Source organism: Odontesthes bonariensis, chromosome 15, assembly GCF_027942865.1.
Source record: "Odontesthes bonariensis isolate fOdoBon6 chromosome 15, fOdoBon6.hap1, whole genome shotgun sequence".
Taxonomy (NCBI): Eukaryota; Metazoa; Chordata; class Actinopteri; order Atheriniformes; family Atherinopsidae; genus Odontesthes; species Odontesthes bonariensis.
This window is the reverse complement of record NC_134520.1, coordinates 18,264,978-18,285,664: the sequence shown is the minus strand read 5'-3', so window position 1 is coordinate 18,285,664 and position 20,687 is coordinate 18,264,978. Positions and strand designations below refer to the sequence as shown.

Below are 20,687 nucleotides of genomic sequence, written 5' to 3'. Positions count from 1 at the left end.
TTCAACGGAATTTAATTCACCGTGATCATCAAGAAGGCGGTATTACAAAAAAATAAAAAAATAAAACAAATACTGCAGATTCTCACTGAATTTGAAAAATTCACAAACGTTTTACCCACTCATACACACTCACACAAGCATGCACACGCAAACACTTCAAATTCCCTTGATAACAGTCTGGCAGAGGCTAAAGACAGAGTAGGCGTCCTTAATTGAACAAACATAACAATGTAAATATTTACTAATGCTATCCACCGGGGATACAGGCAGAATCCCACAATTGATTTGCTCTCTTTCTGCCCTTTTGCTCTTTTCCTTAACGCACACAACACATCGTTTTCATTCAAACTAACTAACCACTACCGTCTCTTTCCCCCGTTTCATTCCTTGGAATAATGTTCATTAAAGGATTGGAGATACATTATCTGTCTATCCTCTTACCAGGGGTGACCTGTAGCCCATCTGGGCGGGCGATGACAGGAGATCCCTGGGAAATAGCGGCGAGTGCGTCTCGGGGACGGAGCCCACGCCACTGGCTGCTAGTCCCGAGAGCTGCCCGTACCTCGCCATCATCTTGAGATGCTGCTCACAGAACACACGCGCTCACACACAGACACGGGAGGAGAAGGGAGGAGAGAGACAGAGAGGGAAGAAAAAAAGGGGAGAAGGGAAGGGGGGTGAGAGAAGGAGAGCAGATAAGAGCAGGTAGGAAGGACGGTGGGAATGGTAAAGGACAGAGGAGGGAGTGTGTGTGTGGGGGGGGGGGGGGGGGGGCATGAAGAAAGAGGGAGGTAGAGGGGGATTACAGAACACTTTGCTCTCACACAAATGCATGTGTGAACATGCAAGCGTACACGCTCGCACTTGCACTCATACTATACTTGCACGGGAAGGCAAATATACAATTTTTGCCCCAGGTGCGCAATTTCACAAGCAAGCCTATGTTGGATGGGTTTGATGGCTACCTCGATTTTTTTTGTTTTTTTGTTGCAATATTGGGATGTAAAGTCTAGGCATTGGCTCTCCATTTATGATTACAAGGCAGGATGAGTGAGAGAAGCATAGCGGTCCCCTTTTCTGTAGCAACCAGCGTGCAGGGGAAATATAATAAACAGCTGCTGTGATCAATCATCCCCTCCGTCTTCTGCCTACACGAGCATACAGAGGCGGACAGACACGCGCGGACACACGGTAGCACACATGACAGAATGGTTGGCAGCAGACATACACAGGTGAGGTGTGGACAAAAAAAAAAAAAAGAGAGAGAAAAAGCAAATCCAGATATCTTTACCTCATTGCTCAACAAAGCAGCGTTGAGTGTTCGGCTTATTTCGAACATGTTCAGGGTCGGTGCTTTTTTCGTTCTGTCCTTTTATTTTTAGATTCTCTTCAGTTTCTTTTGGCTCTTCCCTTTTTTTTCTTTTTCTTTCTACGGTTGGGAGTCAGTCGCTCAGTCCCAGGAACACAGGAAAAAAACAACCAAAGGGAGGAAAAAAAAATCAAATCAATTGAAAAAAAGAAGAGGATAAAAAAAAAAAATCCTCTTTAATTTCTGGTTTTGGGGTTGTTTTTCTTTCTCAGTCCTCTATCTTTTTCTTTCGCTCCCCTGTCTGCTGATGCACTTCTGCTGGCTGTGGCTGTTAGTGGAGGCGTTTGTGCCCAGGGTCTCCGCACACGTCTGAGGAGTCAATATGCCGTCTTTTTAAAATCTCCCCAGAGTCAGCACATTAAAACAGGCGGTCGGTGGGTCAGGCTGGCGGGCTGGCTGGCTCCCTTATCTGTCCCCCACACACTGGCTCACACAATACGCTCCGATCCTCACACTGCTCGCTAGCAGATTAGCCTGTCCCAAAACATAGCACTTAGTTTAAACTCCCCTCCCTTTTGCTCTTTTTCTCTCTCTCACTCTCTCTGTATCGCTCCCCCTGGTTTGCTCCCTCCCTCTCTCACGCCATCTCTCTCTGCATCATCTTCCCTCGTTGCTCAGGCATTCAGGCAGCTACAGTTCACTGTGCCGCCACAAGGTGGGAAGACAAGCAGCAGCACCACATCACTTGCTTTCCGTGACTCTCCAATCATTTAGATTTTCTCCTTCTTTTTGGGTGTGTTTTTAGTAACGTATGGATACGCATTGTAAAGGCACATTTGCCCTTAAAGCAGCTCTCACGCTCAGAGAAAACACACAGCCAGGGGTTAATTAATAAGTTAGGAGGCAAGAAGGCTAACATTGTTTGATAAGATTAGAAATAAGCTTTTTGGAAAATAAGCATTTAACACTTTGCTGAAGGTTATAAACTAAAGTAAAGGAATATATTAAAAAAAAAAAACCTGCCCACTCTCAAGGGACCCAAAGAGAGTGTGAATTAAGGAGCACCTCTCGTAACAAAGGGAGAAGTGAGGGGTTGGGCTGCTGTGAGCATCAAGGTCAGGTGGCTGTCCTTTTCCTCAGCAGGGTGTGGCACAGAGATGACGAAGCAGCCAGTCACAGGCATGGCAGGAGATCCCAACTCTTGAACAAACAAGCCAGAGAGAGAGAAAAAGGATTATGGAAATATGAAGCCCGAATGATTCACTCTATTCTCGGATTCAGTCGGTAACACCTAACACGGAGTGATGACTCACAGGATACTGTATCTGCACCTGCACTAATGTAAAAAAAAACAAGAAAGAAGCATAAATCTTTTTGAAATTGAGTGTTTTAGGGAAAATAAGAAGAAGAATATTTTACAGTTTTGCGTGAAACTGTTAAAAATAGTTCACGAATCAATGTTAGTGCCGTCTTACTCGTGGCTAAATGAACATGGTTAAAGATTTATACTCAGTACTTTAAATGTGCTTTTTCACCGTCTTGGATCAGAGTTGTTGGGGTGGGGTGGGGGGGTGGGGGGCGTGCGGCCAGTTAATAGCAGCCTATTGACACTACACCATCTGTTTAGGTGGACGCTGTCCAGCACAGCAGAGAGGGGGAGGAGAGGAAGGATGGGGAGACCAAGAATGTGACAGATAAAGGGAGAAGAGTGGGAGATGATGAATGAACGAGAGGATCAGCGATGGTAAGCTGCAAAGTAGAGTGTTAAAAGAATTCCTATTTTAACCAATGTTTTTGTGTCAACAGGGAAGGGAGACATATGTAGAGAGTCACACTGATTAGGAATGTGGCACATCACATTGTTTACACGTTTTAAATTAACACATTTTCCTTTTTTTTTTTTTTTTTTACCATTTTCATCTGTCAAAAGATTTCTGAGGATATCATTACAAACATCACTGTGCTACAGTTCCACTTTTTTTTCCATTAGAAAGGGACTGCTAAAGCCCCATCCCTGTTCCGTAAAATCCTGTGGTCTCTGGGGGCGTCTGGTCTGGCACATCCCGGGGGGGGAGCTGTCAGTTGAATCATCCAGAGTGAGGGCTGATTCCTCAGTCAGCTGCCTCTCAAGCCTGCCTCTCTGACCCAGCCTCACTCCCATGAGCTCCCTGATTGCTGTCACCATAGTGATTCTCTGTGTACTGCTGGCTGGTCTTTGCACCCCTATTGAGCCCCCCTCCCACCCCGCCTCTCACAACAGACTGTCTCCAACTCTTTGCCCCTTGTCTCCCTTGTTTTGATTTTTGCATGACTTGTTTCTACACTGATAATGGACTTTATGTGTGGAAGTACTCACCTGGTCCAGAAAAAAAAAAAAGGGTTTCCCTGTACTTGCTGGAAAACAAATACGAATACACAGATTAGCTCATCTTGAAACTAGTCACACAAATACGCACACATTCTTTGTGTCTTTTTTTTTTTTTTTTTTTTCCTCGCTCAGTTATGGTTCCAGCACTACAAACACTGATTTAATTGGTCATTTTAAAGTTAAGAAGAAAAAGTGTCTTCCTGAAACAATGAAAAGCAAGGCCTGAAAATACCTTTTTCCTGATATGTTCTGCACAGGATTTTGATGAGGTGGTGTGTCCTCCAGTCACCTGTAACCCAAGCTTAGAATAGCCACAGTGTACTTCTTGAAGTTCCTCTAGACTGTTTTTAACCATGACAGGTACACAATCAAATGTTAAAAAAAAATCCAGTCCAATGTGTTTTTATAAACATGTAAAAATGTGCTCTTCTGAGACATTGTTAACATTTCAGAGAACGTGGCGTGTGAAATATAGTTCTCTTTCAGATTATTTTTGTTTTCCAGTCACGGATGGGTTCATTAAATCTGCTATCTGCAGATCCCGTGACAAGACACTTACAGGGTGTAACTTGAGGGAAGAGTTATCGATTCTATTTTTCAACTTCCTCAGATATTTTTAAGGAAGACACGCTGATGTTTTATGAAGATGTGAAATATGATGCTTTAAAAGAAAAGTGCAGCCACAAAAAAAGGATTAAATCTGAAAGATTTTCTGTAATATCAACATTGCATTGAAAAATGCATAGAAATGAAGACAGTTCACATCACGTCTCACAGCATAAGCTGTAATACCACAGCTCTGTGCAGTATGTCATATTATGAAATTAAGAACATGTACATTGTTAAAAAAATCTGAAGTAAGTTTGTTCATGAAATCATGTTTATATCCAGCATCTGAAGAGTTCCAACTAAAAAAAAAGACACTCAAGGATCTTCAGTCTCGCAGTCCCTCTTTTTGATAGGAGCTGAGAAACAAGGGAACATGTAGTGTAACTAATTCATTCTTCTCATGCTCCATAATTCAATTTCAATCTCTCTCTTGAAAATGAATGATTTTACCACCATGGATCTCTTTAGCTGGCATATCGTTAAAGGAATGACATAGCATAGAGGACAGCTATTCAATTTTCAATTTTAACAAAATATTACACACCTGCTCTGTATTCTCTCCCTATCATCTGAGAAATAATCATTTTGACCTATCTACTTTGTGTTCTGTTACTTGCTATCACATACAGATCACACACAGAAAAAAATAATTGCCCTCTCTTTGGTCTTATTCATTTGGTCCTGTTGCACACAGTTTATAACCTGAAAATTAGCAGGAACCTGTACACCTCTTGCTCCAGGAGCTGTGCGGCTGCTCATTTGATGTACTTAATCAGGTGCAGCCTTTGTAATGGGAAAGGAATAGGGCCAGGCTTGATTGGCCCTGATGACATCTCTGCTCCAGTTGTCTAGAAAATCTTCAGCTTTAATCAATCTGCTGGATAATTCGGAATCTCTGACTGCTGATTACAATGATTGGCGTTTTTCTCTGAAAAGAAAAAAACCTAATTAATCGGGTTTATTGCAGGTGTAACTGCAATGAAACTGAATTATGTGCGGTACACAGACTGCAGTCTAAAAGGCAGAATATCGGAGGCCCTTTTTGTGTAGCCCTTGTGTAAGGGGACGTTTGTGAAATGACTGAGACGTTATTAAAACAACATCTTAAAGTTGAGCCCCTGTGACGGCTTTTAATAACCTCGCAGGAAAAATCAGTTGCGCCTGTTGTTTTTCTCTACAGATCATTTATATCAAACATAGGCTTTAACTAGCTATATTAAATGATTGACACACTTTGGTATAATACCAAAAATTAACTCCAATAAAACACCTGAATTACACCCAACTTACCCGTACTGCTGCCAGCGTAGCTTACTGAAAGCTCACTGATGGAGGTGATATAGTCTCTTCCTCTTCCTCCCGCACCGTTGCCGTGACAACCCACAGAGAGCGTCGGCTGCTTTCAAACAGATGGAGAGGAAGATGGAGGAGAACGCTGTTAGACACGTCGAGGCTGGTGTGTAAATATGAGCTTTACCTGGCGTCCCTCTCGTTGCTATACAAGCAGAAGGAAGGGCATGGTACCCCGCTACCTGTCAAATAATTAGTGCATGTGTTTAGCTTTCAGCCCGTCTTTATAGTGGTGCTGGCGTTAAGTGTGCAAACCGCCTAGCTAGCAGGTACAAGAATGTAAACACGAGTCATATCTTTTGGACCTTTGAGCTAGCTTTGCCGCTTCCGGTGTTAGTTCTCCACACGAAGCATTCAAGCAATTTATCTAACGCGCGGGAAGACTTCTAATAAGTGCGTGCGTGTTAACGTTAACCACCTCGCCGTATACTCGAGCAGCATCCCTGGCTAAGAGTATGTGCTAGCTAGCTGTGCTATCACGAGCCTTTAGTGTCCCACGTACTTAATTAGCAACTGTCGGTTCGTAATATTGTTCTTAAACATTGCCATTTATCCAGTACTATTTTAAACTAAAGCCATAGTCTACAACAACTGTCAGTGTTTGGTGAGCACTACTACTCAGAAAAAAAGTCGAATCGTTTCTTTTGATCCTCTCTCTCTCTCCCGTGTTTATGTCCCATTGTGTGTTGTACTCCCAGGTACTGTAAGTGAAGTCGATTATTATATGAAGCCCATCGCGTGATTTCTCCCCTCTCTCTTGACTGCCACCTGTGACTACGGGTGAAGGAGAGGGGCAGAAGGCACAGGGTGGTGGAGAGGTCCTGCATCAGGATAGCCAACCACGCGTTTTTGCTTTAGATAGAGATGGGAGACATTTAGGGAGCAATCTCAAACAAGCAGCAATAAATGCTCCAAAAACTTTACCTGCTGCTCTAAAGAGAAACAAGCCTGTTTATCATAAGTGGACTTGGGTACTGTCGAATGTGGTGATCAAATGTTAGTATATACTGTTGAAGTTAGTTATTGACCTTGCTTTTTTTAAAATTTTAAATTTTTTTTTAATCATACTCACAGGTACAAGTGCAGATGCTTATATTGAGAGGGGCACACTCCGTCTCTTTCAGTCATTTGAAATACTGTATTTGGTTAAAAAAAAATGCAAGTTTCTCTTAATATTCTTTGAAGATATGCTCGACTGACTTCAGGTCCAGACTTTTGAAATTTGATTAAAGTACATGAAAAATATTTAATTTAACCCAAAAGTAAATGATGAATTAATTAATGTATAAGATAATTAATTGTGACTGCTGGGTCACTGTAGAACTGTACTGTTCATGAGAAATTCTCTTTAATTGAAATAGGCACAGGGCTGCAAAGCGGTGCAGTGGTTAGCACCTTCGCCTCACACCAAGAGAGTTCCTGGTTTGAATTCCAGCTGGGATGTTCTCCCCATGCATGCTTGGGTTCTCTCCAGGTATTCCAACATCCTTCAACCACCCGATAACATGCATGATTTGCTTAATTGGTGTCTTTAAATTGACCCTGGTGCATGATTGCTTGTCTCTGTGTGGCCCTGTGATGGACTGACAATGAGGCTCCAGCCCCCTGTGCCACTGTGAATTGGATTAACCGTGTATAGAAAATGGATGAATGGAATTAGACACAGGTGGACTCCATCTAACTTGTAGATGCACCTCAAAGACTATCGATAGCAATAATATGCATCAGAATATCATAACAAAGGCTTTGAATACTTTCTCGTATTACTGCTGATGTAGAAATGTCAAAGCAGTTTGGATTTGTTCATGTGACTAGATGTCCAAATGCTTCAGTGTAAATACATGTGCAAACAAACAAAAAATGGCAATAAGAATAATATTAATGATAATAACATTTACCCTTAAGTTAACTAAACTCACCCTTAAATATATGATGAATGCATTAACTTTAGAAGGCTTAACTCACTTGATCTAAAACTGTGTTATTCTGAATCGGAGAGAAATTTATGGGAAAACAGGAGATGCTAAACAGCCCCCCAAATTTATTCTTTTAATTTTTTTAACACAATGTTATGCAACATGCGGTGGAGTTAAACATGTCTAAATCCCATGTGTTGCACTTGTTTTTCAGGAAGTGAAACTGGAGGAGAGGATGCCTTGGTGGGAAATGTGAATAAGCTGACAGTCAGCCCACCAGGATACTCAGGAGCTCCACGGAAAGGACATCTGGTTTTTGATGCTTGTTTTGAGAGTGGTGAGTTGAAAAGCTGTATCACAGTGTTTCCCATAGGTTGACCTTTTATGGGCCAGTGAGTGGGCTGCGGACGCCCAGGTCAATGTAAGTTGGGTCGAGGTCGATGCCTGATTGTGTTTTCCTTTGTTAAAATAAACACGGTAACACATGTCCATGTTAACTGGGATGCTTGTACGGATGTGGATTCACACATATGCATCTGCAAGCGTGCAGACATGCACTGCGTTCCACATTGCAGTTGCTCATTATCTTTGAACATACACCGATATGAACCGTGCATTGCGCTGCCCACTTAATTCACTTAGACACATTTAATCTTTTGAATTTGACTTTTTGTTATTATAGAACTGTGTAATTCACTTGTATACTTTCTTTGCATATTTTCTTTTTGTGAACCATATTTAATACACAAATGATCCCTGCTGCTGAGTGGTGTTGATACTGCTAAAGAAGTGAATAAATCAAGTAAGCTTTAAAAGATGACCGGCCATTTTTAGCTGCATTCGGACAGATAAGTTCTAATAACACAGTTCTAAGAACTTTCCACCTCGAATTTCATTCTATGAACTGCCCTTCCCCAGGGGAACTGTTTCATTTTGCATTTGCACGTAAGTTGGGGACCTTGACAGGGACTGATGCGTCGCAACCGTCTCTGACAGCGACGTGTTACTTTAGCGCCACATTCAACGACAAAACAGAACAAAACAAAACCCGCAAAAAGTAAGGAGAGAAGAAAACACCACCAAGAAGCTAATATGGAGAGCGGGGAGGCCACTGTGTTCATGGTCTGCTTGACGGTAATATTAATCATGGACGATGACATCGGGCGTCTAACATCGAGGCTGGAAGAGCTCACAGAGAGAGTCAGGAGACGAAGAATCGAGCGGCAGGCCATACTTCTTCGTTTCATGAAGGAAGGAAGGAGAGCAGAGCGCCGCAGACAAAGGAGACGATGTGTAAGTTTAACTTGTTGAACATGCGCCGGTTGTGTCCGTGTCAGATTAGGGACCACAAGAAGCGCAAATAAAGAAGCGGAAATCTGACAAGGGGCGTAGCTACCAACCACCAAACACCTACGTCATATGTGTTCCTATGGAACCCAGAAAAGACCCAGCCTCGGAGAAGGAGAAATGGTTAACTGAGGGCCGTGGTCCCTCCTTCCCGTATGTCCGTATAGGAACTGCAAAAGGTTCCTACATTGGGAATGCGCCTTATTTTGTTGAAGTTAATCATAAAGTAAGTAACATAGTCCTGAGTCCCTTACTTTGCTTTCTGGAAAGTGGAAGGCACGACATACGAAATAAAGTGTTTTCACCGTTGACGATGTCTGTCAGTACTCGTACTCGAGCATCTAATAAGGCTGACTAAATCAGTGAATCAGCAGGTCCCTCTGTGGATGAATCTCTGTGTGGAGATTAGGTTCACATGGCACTGGGATTTCCTATTTTCCTACGGATAAGCCCATTTTAGTTTCTGCAGACTGCGATGAACTTTGACTTTGCCCCGTTTACTTTCTGATGTCTGGCCTCGGCACCATTGCCGATGAAGGAGTCGTCTAACTCGATTGTCTGATGCACTTTTAAACAAGCCAGAATCCTGATCACATACAAATAAGTTAGGATTTTGCATGGTTTTTGCATTAGATCCTTCAGTTAATCACAGTTTCATTCACAAGATGTAAACCAATGACATATGAGCGTTTGAGAGCTAAGATTAAGGCGATTCAAGGAAATGCTAAAAATTAATCCACAGTTTTGCCAGCAGAATGAAAGGCATGTGAAGGTCAGTGCCCATATATTGCAGCAGTGCGTAGAGAACTAAATATGTTACAAACGGAGAGTTGTGCTGACATATCAGTGTGGTTATTGCCCTTTTTATAAATTTGCCGCTTTCCCAGATGACATGGCCAGAGGAGCAGAGACATTGATTAATGGGCACCGAGCTCCCACACTGAGATCAGCTAACATATGAGTATCCCTGGATCCGGATACATCTCCTGAATGATTTATGGAATTGATATTAATCTCTTTCCAATAAATGCATTACCAAAGTTGGAATTGAGCATGAATTGATATTTGTCGGCTAATGTCAAAATAATACCCTAACTGTTTCATTTAGACAGCAATTTTTTTTTTCACCCACATAACCAGAATCTATTCATTTGTGTAGCACTTTTCTCTCAACACGGCAGAAGACTTTTAATGTTTCCAGTGTTTGCATTTCGCAGCATTCAGCTATGATACGCACTACTTACACAATACAAGTGGCACTCTTACAGGTAGTTGTACTGTTGCTCATGATATTAGAATATCCCGTATCGTCACCTAATACTTCATTGAATAAGAATCTGAAATTTTGACCAAAAACATTCTCCGGATAAAAACTATGATTGTGAACCATCGAAAATAGACTCTCTTAAATAGCAGCGCTTTTTTTTTTTTTTTGGTTAAACCTGTATAATGTTTATCTTCGATCTTTTTTTTTTTTTTTTTTTTTTTTTTGCCTTTATTGGATTAAAGGTCTGTGCTCAACTTGATAGGACAGCACGCACGCTGACTCCTACCAGGGCTTGTAAGATGAGCTGCTGTTTTTTTTCACGTATTCTATCTGAAATTTGTGATATCCATGACAGGAAGGGAATTGGAGACGAGCGTGTAAGATCCCGCCACACATGTGCATTTCTCAAAGCTATTGAATGGGGCTTTCATGACAGCCAGCGTCTGTTTTGCTCTTCCCAGAATGAACATCTGAAACATGCGACTTCAAACTGACGTTTTTATTAGAAATTTATACGGACCTATAACTCGCGGTCTTGTGTGGGACTCTTACTCCGATTTGCATCCCATGTGCATTTTCATAAAGCACAGGTTTTATTTTGTTGTTTTGGTATAGCGCAGAATAAAATCTAATTGGTTTATTAAAATAGACACTGCTTATATAAGCTGTTTGCCAAAGGTATAAAACCTCATTTACATTTAGATAAGGCCTAATTCACTTTGTTGCCAGCCCTATGCTGATCAAGCCAATGATGGCCCACAGATTTACATACAGTAGATGTCTCAGCTGTCAGGTCCTCCACAACAAAATCACTCTAAACAGGTAAAAGCCTTTTTTTCAACACTATGTCACAGAAAATGCACAGTGGCCTCGGCTTCATCACTTCAACATCGTGCCCATTTTTCTAACAGACTGACGACCAGTATGGCTATTTCTAATAATACCATAAGCCAGTAGAATTTTACTTCTTGAGATCATCTTTTTATGCTATGTAGGACAGTAGAGAATAGAGGATTATGCTAATCTGTAAACATTTAGCTTTGGCCTATTGTTGTGTTTTGTGTCAAGAGGCAGAGATTCATGAAAGCGATAAAAGTAGCATAATTGTTTTTTAGAGTCAAATCCAAATGACATTTTTTATCTTGTCTTGTCACACTTGTTTCATAACACACTCCAACTGTTAAGATTTGAAGCTAAGCCCCAAAATCTTTTTACGACTGCATCCTCACAATGTTGCTGACTAAAGCACCATCTGCCTCTACAAAGGATGACACCGACAGTGGCAGCATATTGTTTTACGGCACCTCTGGACTGTACACCAGATGTAATTAAGCAGTCATTGATTCATCAGGCCGCTCTCTGCTGACAATGACTTGCTCGGTCAAAGAAAATCCCCTGGGGTGACAAGTGTGTAATGGGGTCCATTGATAAGCACAACTCTTAGATTCATCTGGCTTCACAGTCAATTCACTCAATACAATCCAGATTGTATAGCAGACTTGAGAACAGATTTGACCGACTGCTGTTTCTGACTGTCGGGCGCAAAACAGTCGAAGCCAACTGGGGCTTGGAGGCTTCATCATATTTATTTGCTCTGATTAATTAACCTGGTTTGTGTCATCACTTTTCCCACCCAATTTGTGTTTGAAAAAAGTATTAAACGAGAGATGTGTCACCATGGCATTTGGTGCCGAGAAGCCATTTTCACTAATTTGTGAATGTCTTATCAAACTAACTCATACCAGCCTAACAACTGTAGGGAATAAGACCGACCTCTATCACACCCCTGTCCACCAGTTGTTTCAAATGAATTCGCTTTGTTTATTTCAGGTGTGAATTTTTAAGCTGAAGGATGATGCTGTTTCGTTCGTCATCAAAAGTAGGAGATTACCCATGAATGCTTTCCCCAAAGTAATGTTTCCAGTACTGACAGCATTGCAGGTCCAGTAAAGTCTGTTGAGCAGTTCATGGATCTGCTCTTCGGATTTTAAAGTGAAAGAACTGTTAAAGAACTGTTTTCTCTATTTTTGGGACAAAAACGAAAATGATGATTGAACGGGTGAATGAATGAACAACTTTATTTCATTTTATACACACCTTGCCAACAATAATCGCTTCACGTACTGTGACAGTAAAAAAAACTCAAAAGGAACCGACAGGAAAGCTTATTTCTCCCCGTCCTTTAACAACCAAAGAATCACGAAATTAAAAGTCCAAATAGGATACTTTCTTTGATGATATTCTAACTTAAAATCCTCTCTTTTTCCATAGCATTGATCATAGCATGTTATTACCTAGACTTGAACTTCGGACTGGTTTAGGTCATATCTATCTAATAGATTCTATTTTGTGCATGTACATGGGACGTCCTCTCCTCGTATCGGAGTCTGTTGTGGTGTTCCACAAGGTTCTGGACTTGGACAAATACTGTTCTCTGCATTCACAGCTGTATCTATGAATGAAGCCTGGTGATACCAACCAGTTGTTGAAACTGCAGGCTTGACTTTCAGACACAAAAACCTGGATGAGCAGCAATCTGCTTTTAAATTCAGAGAAAAAACTGAGGTCATTGTTTTTGGTTCTAAAAACCTCAGAGAAAGACTGCCCAGCTGTACTGTGAGGAAGCTTGGAGTAATTTTTTCACGTCAAACAGGTCACCAGGGCTGCCTTCTTTCATCTGCGTAACATTACAAAAATAAGAAGTAATAGCTCTTTAAAAGAGCCTATCTTAATTATTGATACGTTTTAATGTGCCTGTGATCTATTTGTTTCTACATACAGTTGTGTTTTTCTTTATACACTTGCAACTATTTATTGACTAATTCATTCATTTATTTTTTAATTTATTTTTTACCTCTTGCTTTTTTTTTGCCATTTCAGTTCCTGTCTTGATTTTTTTTTTTTTTACCTTGAAAGGCACTTTTGGCTACGCTTTTCGCAGACATCGGAAAATAGAATCAAAGGTAAAACAGAATATCGGTTAAACTGCACAGTCAGAATCAGAGAGCAATGGAGAATTGCTTTGAAAGACAGAAAGAATTAAGGTAGTGGAGAAGAAGAAAATTATTTGAGCGTGGGGGGATGGGGTGGCTGGTGGTCTGAAGCTGGTACAGCGAGAATGCAGTCAGCTTGTCAGAAGATATTTATGTACTTTAGAGTGCCCCATGAATCAGGATAGTTGAGTTTCTATTGATTAAAGAAGAGGGAAACGTTTTTACAATCAAGCCAGATGCTCAGAATGAGTGGCTTGGAGAGGCCTGAGCTCGCTGCGATATGCAGCTCTCTGCAGCTCTCTGCATCACCATGTCTTTACTCTCTGATGGAACAGTCCAGAAGGAGAGTCCGCCCAGGGATAAAAATGTTTTTCTAATTATTTTCTTTTTAATAATCACCAGTATAGTTTCTACATTTGTGGCACTTGTCTCCCCACACCTAAACAGACTGCCTGGTCTTTTGCGTTGTGCAGTGAAATGATCTTTGGATGGTTGGATTTTTTACTTTTGTATCGCTCACTGACCTTAGAATACTCTGTCTTATGGGCTTCCTGAATGAAGTTCCACTTGTGTGAGTGGGAGGGAGCACTCCTGACATCTGATGTATTGAGAGGCCCTCCCAGTCTCTCCGTCTCTCTTAAGTGTCCTTGGCAGCACAAAGTTTTACCGCTCAGATCCATGAATTGACTCTCCGGTTTTCCCTTTTAGCAGTTTTCTCTCCTCTCTTTAATTTTAAAGTCAGGATTAGAGTATGGAGATGAATAGGTGTTGCCTTGGGACCCTTGGCAAGACCATTGCTCCTGATTTATGCTATGGATGGCCATTTATTTCCCTAAGAGATTACTCTTTATTGTTATTATGTTTTCTTTATTATCCTCATATTCTGTCTTTGACTTTCTCCAGGCATGTATTGTCAGTTTTACTTCTCTTTTCTTGCTTTTTCATGTGATGTGATTTCGGGGTGTCTTATATTGCCTGGGCCCAGATGGTAAGCTTAAGATGCATAAGGTGTCTTAAAAGCATCTATAATGAATTATCTCTCCATATACATTGAGTGGGCATTCCGGTTGCCTTCTGTTGTGGGGAGTCTTGATTTAGAACATGTTCTGCTTTTCAGAGGAATCATACATATAGTTTAATTTAATAAAAGACAGTTTAGACTTCCTTTTTTTTTTCTTCAAGTAAACGCATTGTTGGGTTTGGCACAGCTTAATGCACTACGCATCAAGTGGCATCAAGTCATTTAGGTATAACTTCTTTTTATTTTGCAGTCCTGTGGTGGATGAAGAGTAGCAGTGAACAGATGAACATCATAGGAAACACATGGTGGACATAATAATCACGACTTTAGGTCAGAACTGAGTGAAAACAGGATGCACAGGTTTGCGAGTTGGTCCTTTAGTCTTTCACTGAAGTGACAGGCTTTGTGTCCATGCACCAATATGTGCAACTACATGTTTCACCACATGAGATCAAGTAAAACTGTGAGGAGAGTTCTGTTTCAGATTGTGGATAATGACTCTTCCCCAAAAGGTCATCATACAATTTCTTAGGCCTCTTATATATTGAGACTTTTTTTCTTCTTTTTACTGCTCAAATCATTGTTGTTTTTTAACTAAATGAATAAAAAAAGTCATGAAAAAACAAACAAAAAGCCCCCTTACACTATCTGCATAAATCAGTTCTTTACTTATGGAGGAGGATGACAGTTAGACTTGAATTAATCAGGTGTATGAGAACATGACTCCAAGTTGATGCTGATGATTTGCCTTATAACTGCATATGTAAAAAGGCAGTTGTTTGTCATGTTAGGTGGGTAATAACTTGCAAGTATTGTATTTATAGTTTGTTGTCTTAAAAACAACAACTATCTGCCTCCATCGCATGGGTCCACAGGGGGGGTTGACGGTGTGTTTTGCCATGGAAAGTGAAGAGTGATTCAATATCAGCCCAAATGCATGAAAAGCAGAGTGATAATCTAGTCTGACATTCAGGCCAGTTGCATATGGTCATGTCTAATCATCGAGTGAACACATTGGTTCAGTTGTGCTGGTCAGAGATGCCAGGAAGTAGTACAAACAAGCTCTGTGTTTTGGAAGTTAATTGTTGATGGCTTTGATATGGGTTACACATAGAAGACACAATCAGCGCCTCGTCTTTTTCAAAATGTCATTAAATGCTAGCAGCAGCAAGCTGTTTGGGAAATTTTGATTTATGAAAGGATTTGATTATCAACAGTATACACGGTGTGGCTGTGAGATTTGTAAAGGTTGAAGTGGAAGAAATTTCAGATACTTGATATTTTGGGGAATGGCCTGCCTCGAACACAAAATTGACATTGTTGCTTCTTCATCTGTACTGAGGGATGTGGTGTGACTCAAAAAAGGTTTAACTTTGTTGTTTTTCAGCATCAGCTCAAGGCTGTTTTTGCCCTCTAAATGTACTTTAGCATCGCTACTCGTTGGCTTAGGGTCTGCCTCGAGCATAATAATACAAGTATGTCATAAGTGAACCATTAGTGTCACCAGATTTCTACACTGCACCAGTGGTGCTCGCGCACAAAGCTCCAGCTCCAGCCATTCATCCAGTAATTTATTTCCTAGCAATTCCTGACACCGTAAACACAGTTTCGGAGCAGACGTCTCATTTTTCTTCTGAGGCGAGATTGTGCAGTTTGGCAAAATGGGGAGGATTTGTAATGCTTTACCAGTTCATGTTTTTACAAGCCGCCTGTGTTTATTCTGCTGATTTATTTAGAAGACGTCTCTCTGAGATCAGCGACATAGATGTGTCTGGGTTTGTTTGATGGCACAAATTCACGTACAAAATATACTTACACGTTGAAGGGTGAAATACTGACAGGAACAAATTGTGAGGGAATGCGTGTTGGTGGCAATCCAGACAGTGATTGTATGTATAGGTCTACTACACCGAGTAAACAGCATGGAAATTCTCTCCCCAGGGCCAAATTTCTGCCACAGTTATTTCAAAAGGGTTCTTAATACACACGTTGGTGTGTGTGTTTGTGTGTGTGTGGGGGGGGTGTTGTAATTTTTATTGGCACTCAAATGGTCAAATATTTACCGTTGACCTTTCATTTGTGGTCGTTCATTGTGACCACAATAGTTCAATTTAGTCAAATAAGTAGTTTTGACGAACATTTCAACAATCAGCTGCTTATTTACACATTTAAAAGGCACTGCATACTTTTTTTATTCATAAAGATTTGTGTCTTTGGTCACCCGATGAATCCTTTTTAAAATGTATTCATTTTTTACTTGCAGCTTAAAGGGATAGTTCGCCTCTTTTGACATGAAGCTGTATGACATCCCATACTAGTAATATCGTTTATGAACATTGACTTACCTCCCGCTGCGTCCTGTGAGCCGAGTTCCGGCCTCATTTTGGCGTTGGCGAAAGTATTCCGGCTAGTTGGCTGGGATCACAAAAATAAAGCGTTTTGCTTCTCAAAACAATATGCGTTCAAAAGAGTAATACATTTGCATCACAAAATCGTTCTCCAGGACGAACGCCAAAACGAGGCCGGAACTCGGCTCACAGGACGCAGTAGGCTAGGGGGTAAGAAAATGTTCATAAACGATATTGCTAGTATGGGATGTCATACAGCTTCATGTCAAAATAGGCAAACTATCCCTTTAATAAATGCTCCCAGTTCACCAGCTGCAGGTCCTGTGCACCTTCATGCAACACCCATCTGTGCTCATGTGTTGGGTGTTATCAGTGATATGAATTCGAAATTCGTTGCTCGTTGAGTCTGAATTGATTCTGCAGCTTTGGGAGATAATTCTAAGTTTGCATTTTAATGTCTGTGCCGTAAAAAATAACCATGAGGACACACAGTGTAAGTCGTTGAGCATATTCTGTTATCATAGACAGAACTTCTCTGGTTTTTGGATGCAAGATTTTAGGAAAAATGAAGCGCTGAAATGCATTTAACTGCAGCTCGAATCTGATTTGAATAACAGTAGGCGGTCACTTTATTTCTGTTGCTGAGATAGTGCTTCTGTTGGTGAGGCATGTTTCATCCTACTCCTGTTCTGACGGAGCCTTAAAGGCATGCTAAGATACAAGGATGTTATCGCTGAAGTCACTCAATTTATAAATCTGCATCACAAATGTGGCATCATCTGGAACCTCCTACAGAGACGGAGGAACTTCACCTCAAAATACTCCTTGTACTCCTCTTTTTTTTTTTTTGATGAATTATGACTAAATTGAATTACCAAATTATGTCTCATAATCTCCCATATCCGATGGTATGAAAAGGGTTTATCTTGTTATTGGATGGATTTGCTTTTATGGAATATTTAAGAATAAAAACAACTATATTTGTACTTTGAGACTTTGTCACGTATATATGTTACCTGTTTATTGCTTCGCACCTTAGCTTTTCTTTAGATCACGATGGTTGGCAGCAGGTCTGGCTGAGTGATTGTTTAAAAAAAAAAAAGAAGAATCCTTGATCTTCTTCCAAGCTTTGAAAGGTATTCATCTCTGAATTGTCTTTCTTTTTGGGTTGGGTTTTTCTTTATAGTTTTTTCTCTTGAACATTAACCACACTTAGTGGGATTCCTCTGACTTGAAAGGCTTGTGCCTAAAAGATTAAAGATCTTTTTGGTCCAAGCGCCTTACTGTGGAAAAAAACAAAAATCCCCTTGTGTTCTCTTGAATGATGAGATGTAAGCGCTTGGCAGAAAGTTTGTATGTGTTTGACCAATAAATGTTATTTTCGTCATATTTTGAGAGACCGTTTTTCCTGACGATGAGCTTGTTCCTGTCAAACGTATTGGTTATTGGCGAGTGATTTCTTGCCTCTCTTGTTTTACTTCTTTTTTTTTTTGCATCGGCTCCCTGTGTTCCTGAACTCATTACAGAGCAATCAGCCCCAGGCGTTGAAGTGTGCACCCAGAGGGAGCAATAACTGTAAATAAACACTACTGCAGGCTCTCCGATAGCATGTAACCAAGATGATAACAGCTCTTCTTAGCAGGCCTGTTGACCTTCTCCCTGCCTTAGGCTTTCGAAGGACTCCTCAACTCCTTGTGCTTTTATATCAAAACTCCACTCCGCCACTGGAGCTGCTACTGAGGATGAGAGGCGTGGAAAGTGCGAGTAATTCCAAGAGAAGAAAAAAAAAAAAGGTCAGAAATTGGGAGGAGAAAACTACTTGGGAGAGGAATACACAGACATAGAACAACAAAGAGCTGACCTGAGCAGTTGTGCCTCTGCCATGGCTGCCTCCTCATCTCTCTCTCCCCAGTCTTTGTAGGGCTCAACATAATTAACTTGTTAAAAGATAGCATGGAATTGGAACAGACTTGTGTTTACTCGGTAGTCACAAACACACAGTACACCCGAAAAGCAAAAGAAAGAGAAAGGCAGGGGTATGGTGACAGACAGTTGGGTACACACAAAGTAGGTGATAAAGAAGGTGAGAGAACAGGATGACAGTGCCTGAATTCAGATAAAAACATCATTCAACGAGCTAACCTATCACTTTTGGCTTCACAAACAGATGAAAGTAAAGATTGCAATTCCTCACGGTCCACTTCCGAGTACTAGAGCAGAGGATCTGACAGTAGCATGTCCAGAGCTGTGGTGCTGTAGCCCTGTCTGGATGAGATTGATAACACAATTAAGCCAGTCTCACTATGAATGCATCACTATGACCCATTACTACACCAACTGCTTCAGATGAAGCATACGAGTCTGGCTCTAGGGCCTTTTGGAAGGCAAAAAAATACAATTATAAAAGGCTAGCTGGAAAATGCGTTCTCTTTAGAGTGTGCAGGCAGGCCTGTACATCATCAGATATGTGCGGGCTGCTTGCATATCTCACTGCTGTCCTCGGGCCCAGCTTTCTTCATCTATATTGAAACAAGGAGCTCACTGGAGCATAGACAGACTCATAACAGTTCGATTTTTTTCCCCCTTATTGTCTGCTCTTATCCCTGTTTTGTGGTATATTCTGATTATTTTCACTATTTTTACATAATGTTCTCAAATGCACATGATGTGTGTGTGTGGATTCAAAAGGACTTGAGTCAAAAGGATTTGAGATATTCTTTAAAGTGCAAGCCAAATAGCTAGATCCTGATTTGAAAGAATTCAGGATAAAACCAGGTTGCTCGGGTGTTTTGGTGAAAGATTCTCGCTGCTCATTCCACAGGATGAGTGTAAACTGTTAAAAATATGCAGATAAACTTTGTTTGTGGTGTTTTCCTGTTTGTTTGAAGGGAACGCATTTGTTGCTTCATCGACAGAAGCATTGTCTTTCTTGACTTGCTATCTGGTTTCTTGTGACCTTTTCTATCCTCCGCAGCTCTTACCTTTAGCTTCTCATATGATTTTTACATCAGTCACCTAATTTAACAGCAAGGAAAGCTTCTTCAAAGGGAGTGCTTACGCCTCCCGTATTGCTAAGTAATTGCTTTTCTAACAAAACAGAAGCACGTGATGCGTTTCGCTCCCTATCTCAACCAACCCTGCGGTGCCTATTTGAGGAAGTGGGTTTTCCATTCTTCAAGACGACTTATCGAGAATTTGATAAGTTTTTCCTTTGTGCCTTTATGGATGCGTTTCTGTCCTGATCCATAGCAGGATGCGGTATTTGAGCCTTCGGGCGAGAGAACAATTGAATGCAGTGACCCGAACTGTCACTGAAGGAATGGCATGTGTTCCAGTTTTTAACATTTGAATTGATTAAAACTTTGTTATTTTTATAGAAATAAAGATTCAACACCAGCTATTAGTAATTGACATCATAGAGTTTATGCTGTGGGTAGGAATGGCTTCTAGTACCGTTCTTTTTGGAAGCAGAGCTGAGGAAGCCTCATTCTGGACACACTTTTTGGTTGTTTAGGGGGATCTGTTGAAAGAAATACAAAAAAAAAAAGAAAAAAGGATTGTATGTGCTTTCTTGACCTTATAATTAGCAATTTATCCTCCTTGCCCCCTGTCATGTTGCATCATTTTATCACAGAAGCCACAAAATGGAGTAACCATACCCTGACCCCAGAGTGGACCTTTATTGTTTCCCCCCCCACCCCCCCACCCCCCACCCCCCTATGAGGCAAACAGCAGTTTACCTCATATGAATGTGTATATGAAGTATTTTCCAAATATACTTTAAGTAAAAAAGAAAAGTCAGAGCCCCTCTTTTGATATAAGATAAAGTGCAATTTGGTATACCTGTTAGGTAGTTAGATTTTTTTTTAAACTTGGGGGTGACCTCTTTAATCTTGCCTACAGATGATGTGATAAGGCATCAGGGGAGAAGGCGTGCTTTGAGAAGTCACGAGGCAGGAGATTGATGTTGCCTCGGTGAATATTTGCCTTCAGAAAAGAAAGCGAAAGACAGAGTAATCCCAGACGTTTAGCTGCAGGACTAAACTGAACCCCCTTCACTATGGCTGTTGCTGCTGCTGGCTGGAATCAATTCTATCTTTATCAGTTTCCCACTTCTGTGTCCAGGAATCCTCCTCACACCGCAGAGCAGCCGGGGGGA

The 20,687-nt window shown here is 41.0% G+C and overlaps 2 protein-coding genes across 8 annotated transcripts in view; one reads left to right on the top strand and one right to left on the bottom strand.

Moving 5' to 3' along the window:
* elavl4 (ELAV like neuron-specific RNA binding protein 4) overlaps positions 1 to 5,661 on the bottom strand; it is an 84,282-nt gene extending 78,621 nt beyond the window's left edge. For 2 of the 5 annotated variants that reach the window (XM_075485314.1, XM_075485315.1), the window contains exons 1-2: positions 1,292 to 2,198; positions 442 to 582 (exon numbers count right to left, since the gene is read on the bottom strand). In XM_075485314.1, coding sequence (XP_075341429.1) covers positions 442 to 582; positions 1,292 to 1,339 — 189 coding nt within the window. In that variant the 5' untranslated portion in view covers positions 1,340 to 2,198. Of the gene's footprint in view, positions 1 to 441; positions 583 to 1,291; positions 2,199 to 2,374; positions 2,510 to 5,576 lie in introns of those variants that run through there. The other 3 variants (XM_075485320.1, XM_075485319.1, XM_075485316.1) reach the window with 3 other exon arrangements.
* Positions 5,662 to 5,664: 3 nt separating this feature from the next.
* agbl4 (AGBL carboxypeptidase 4) overlaps positions 5,665 to 20,687 on the top strand; it is a 305,045-nt gene continuing 290,022 nt past the window's right edge. For 2 of the 3 annotated variants that reach the window (XM_075485313.1, XM_075485311.1), the window contains exons 1-2: positions 5,665 to 5,742; positions 7,767 to 7,889. In XM_075485313.1, coding sequence (XP_075341428.1) covers positions 5,697 to 5,742; positions 7,767 to 7,889 — 169 coding nt within the window. In that variant the 5' untranslated portion in view covers positions 5,665 to 5,696. Of the gene's footprint in view, positions 5,743 to 6,997; positions 7,111 to 7,766; positions 7,890 to 20,687 lie in introns of all 3 variants that reach the window. The other variant, XM_075485312.1, reaches the window with a different exon arrangement.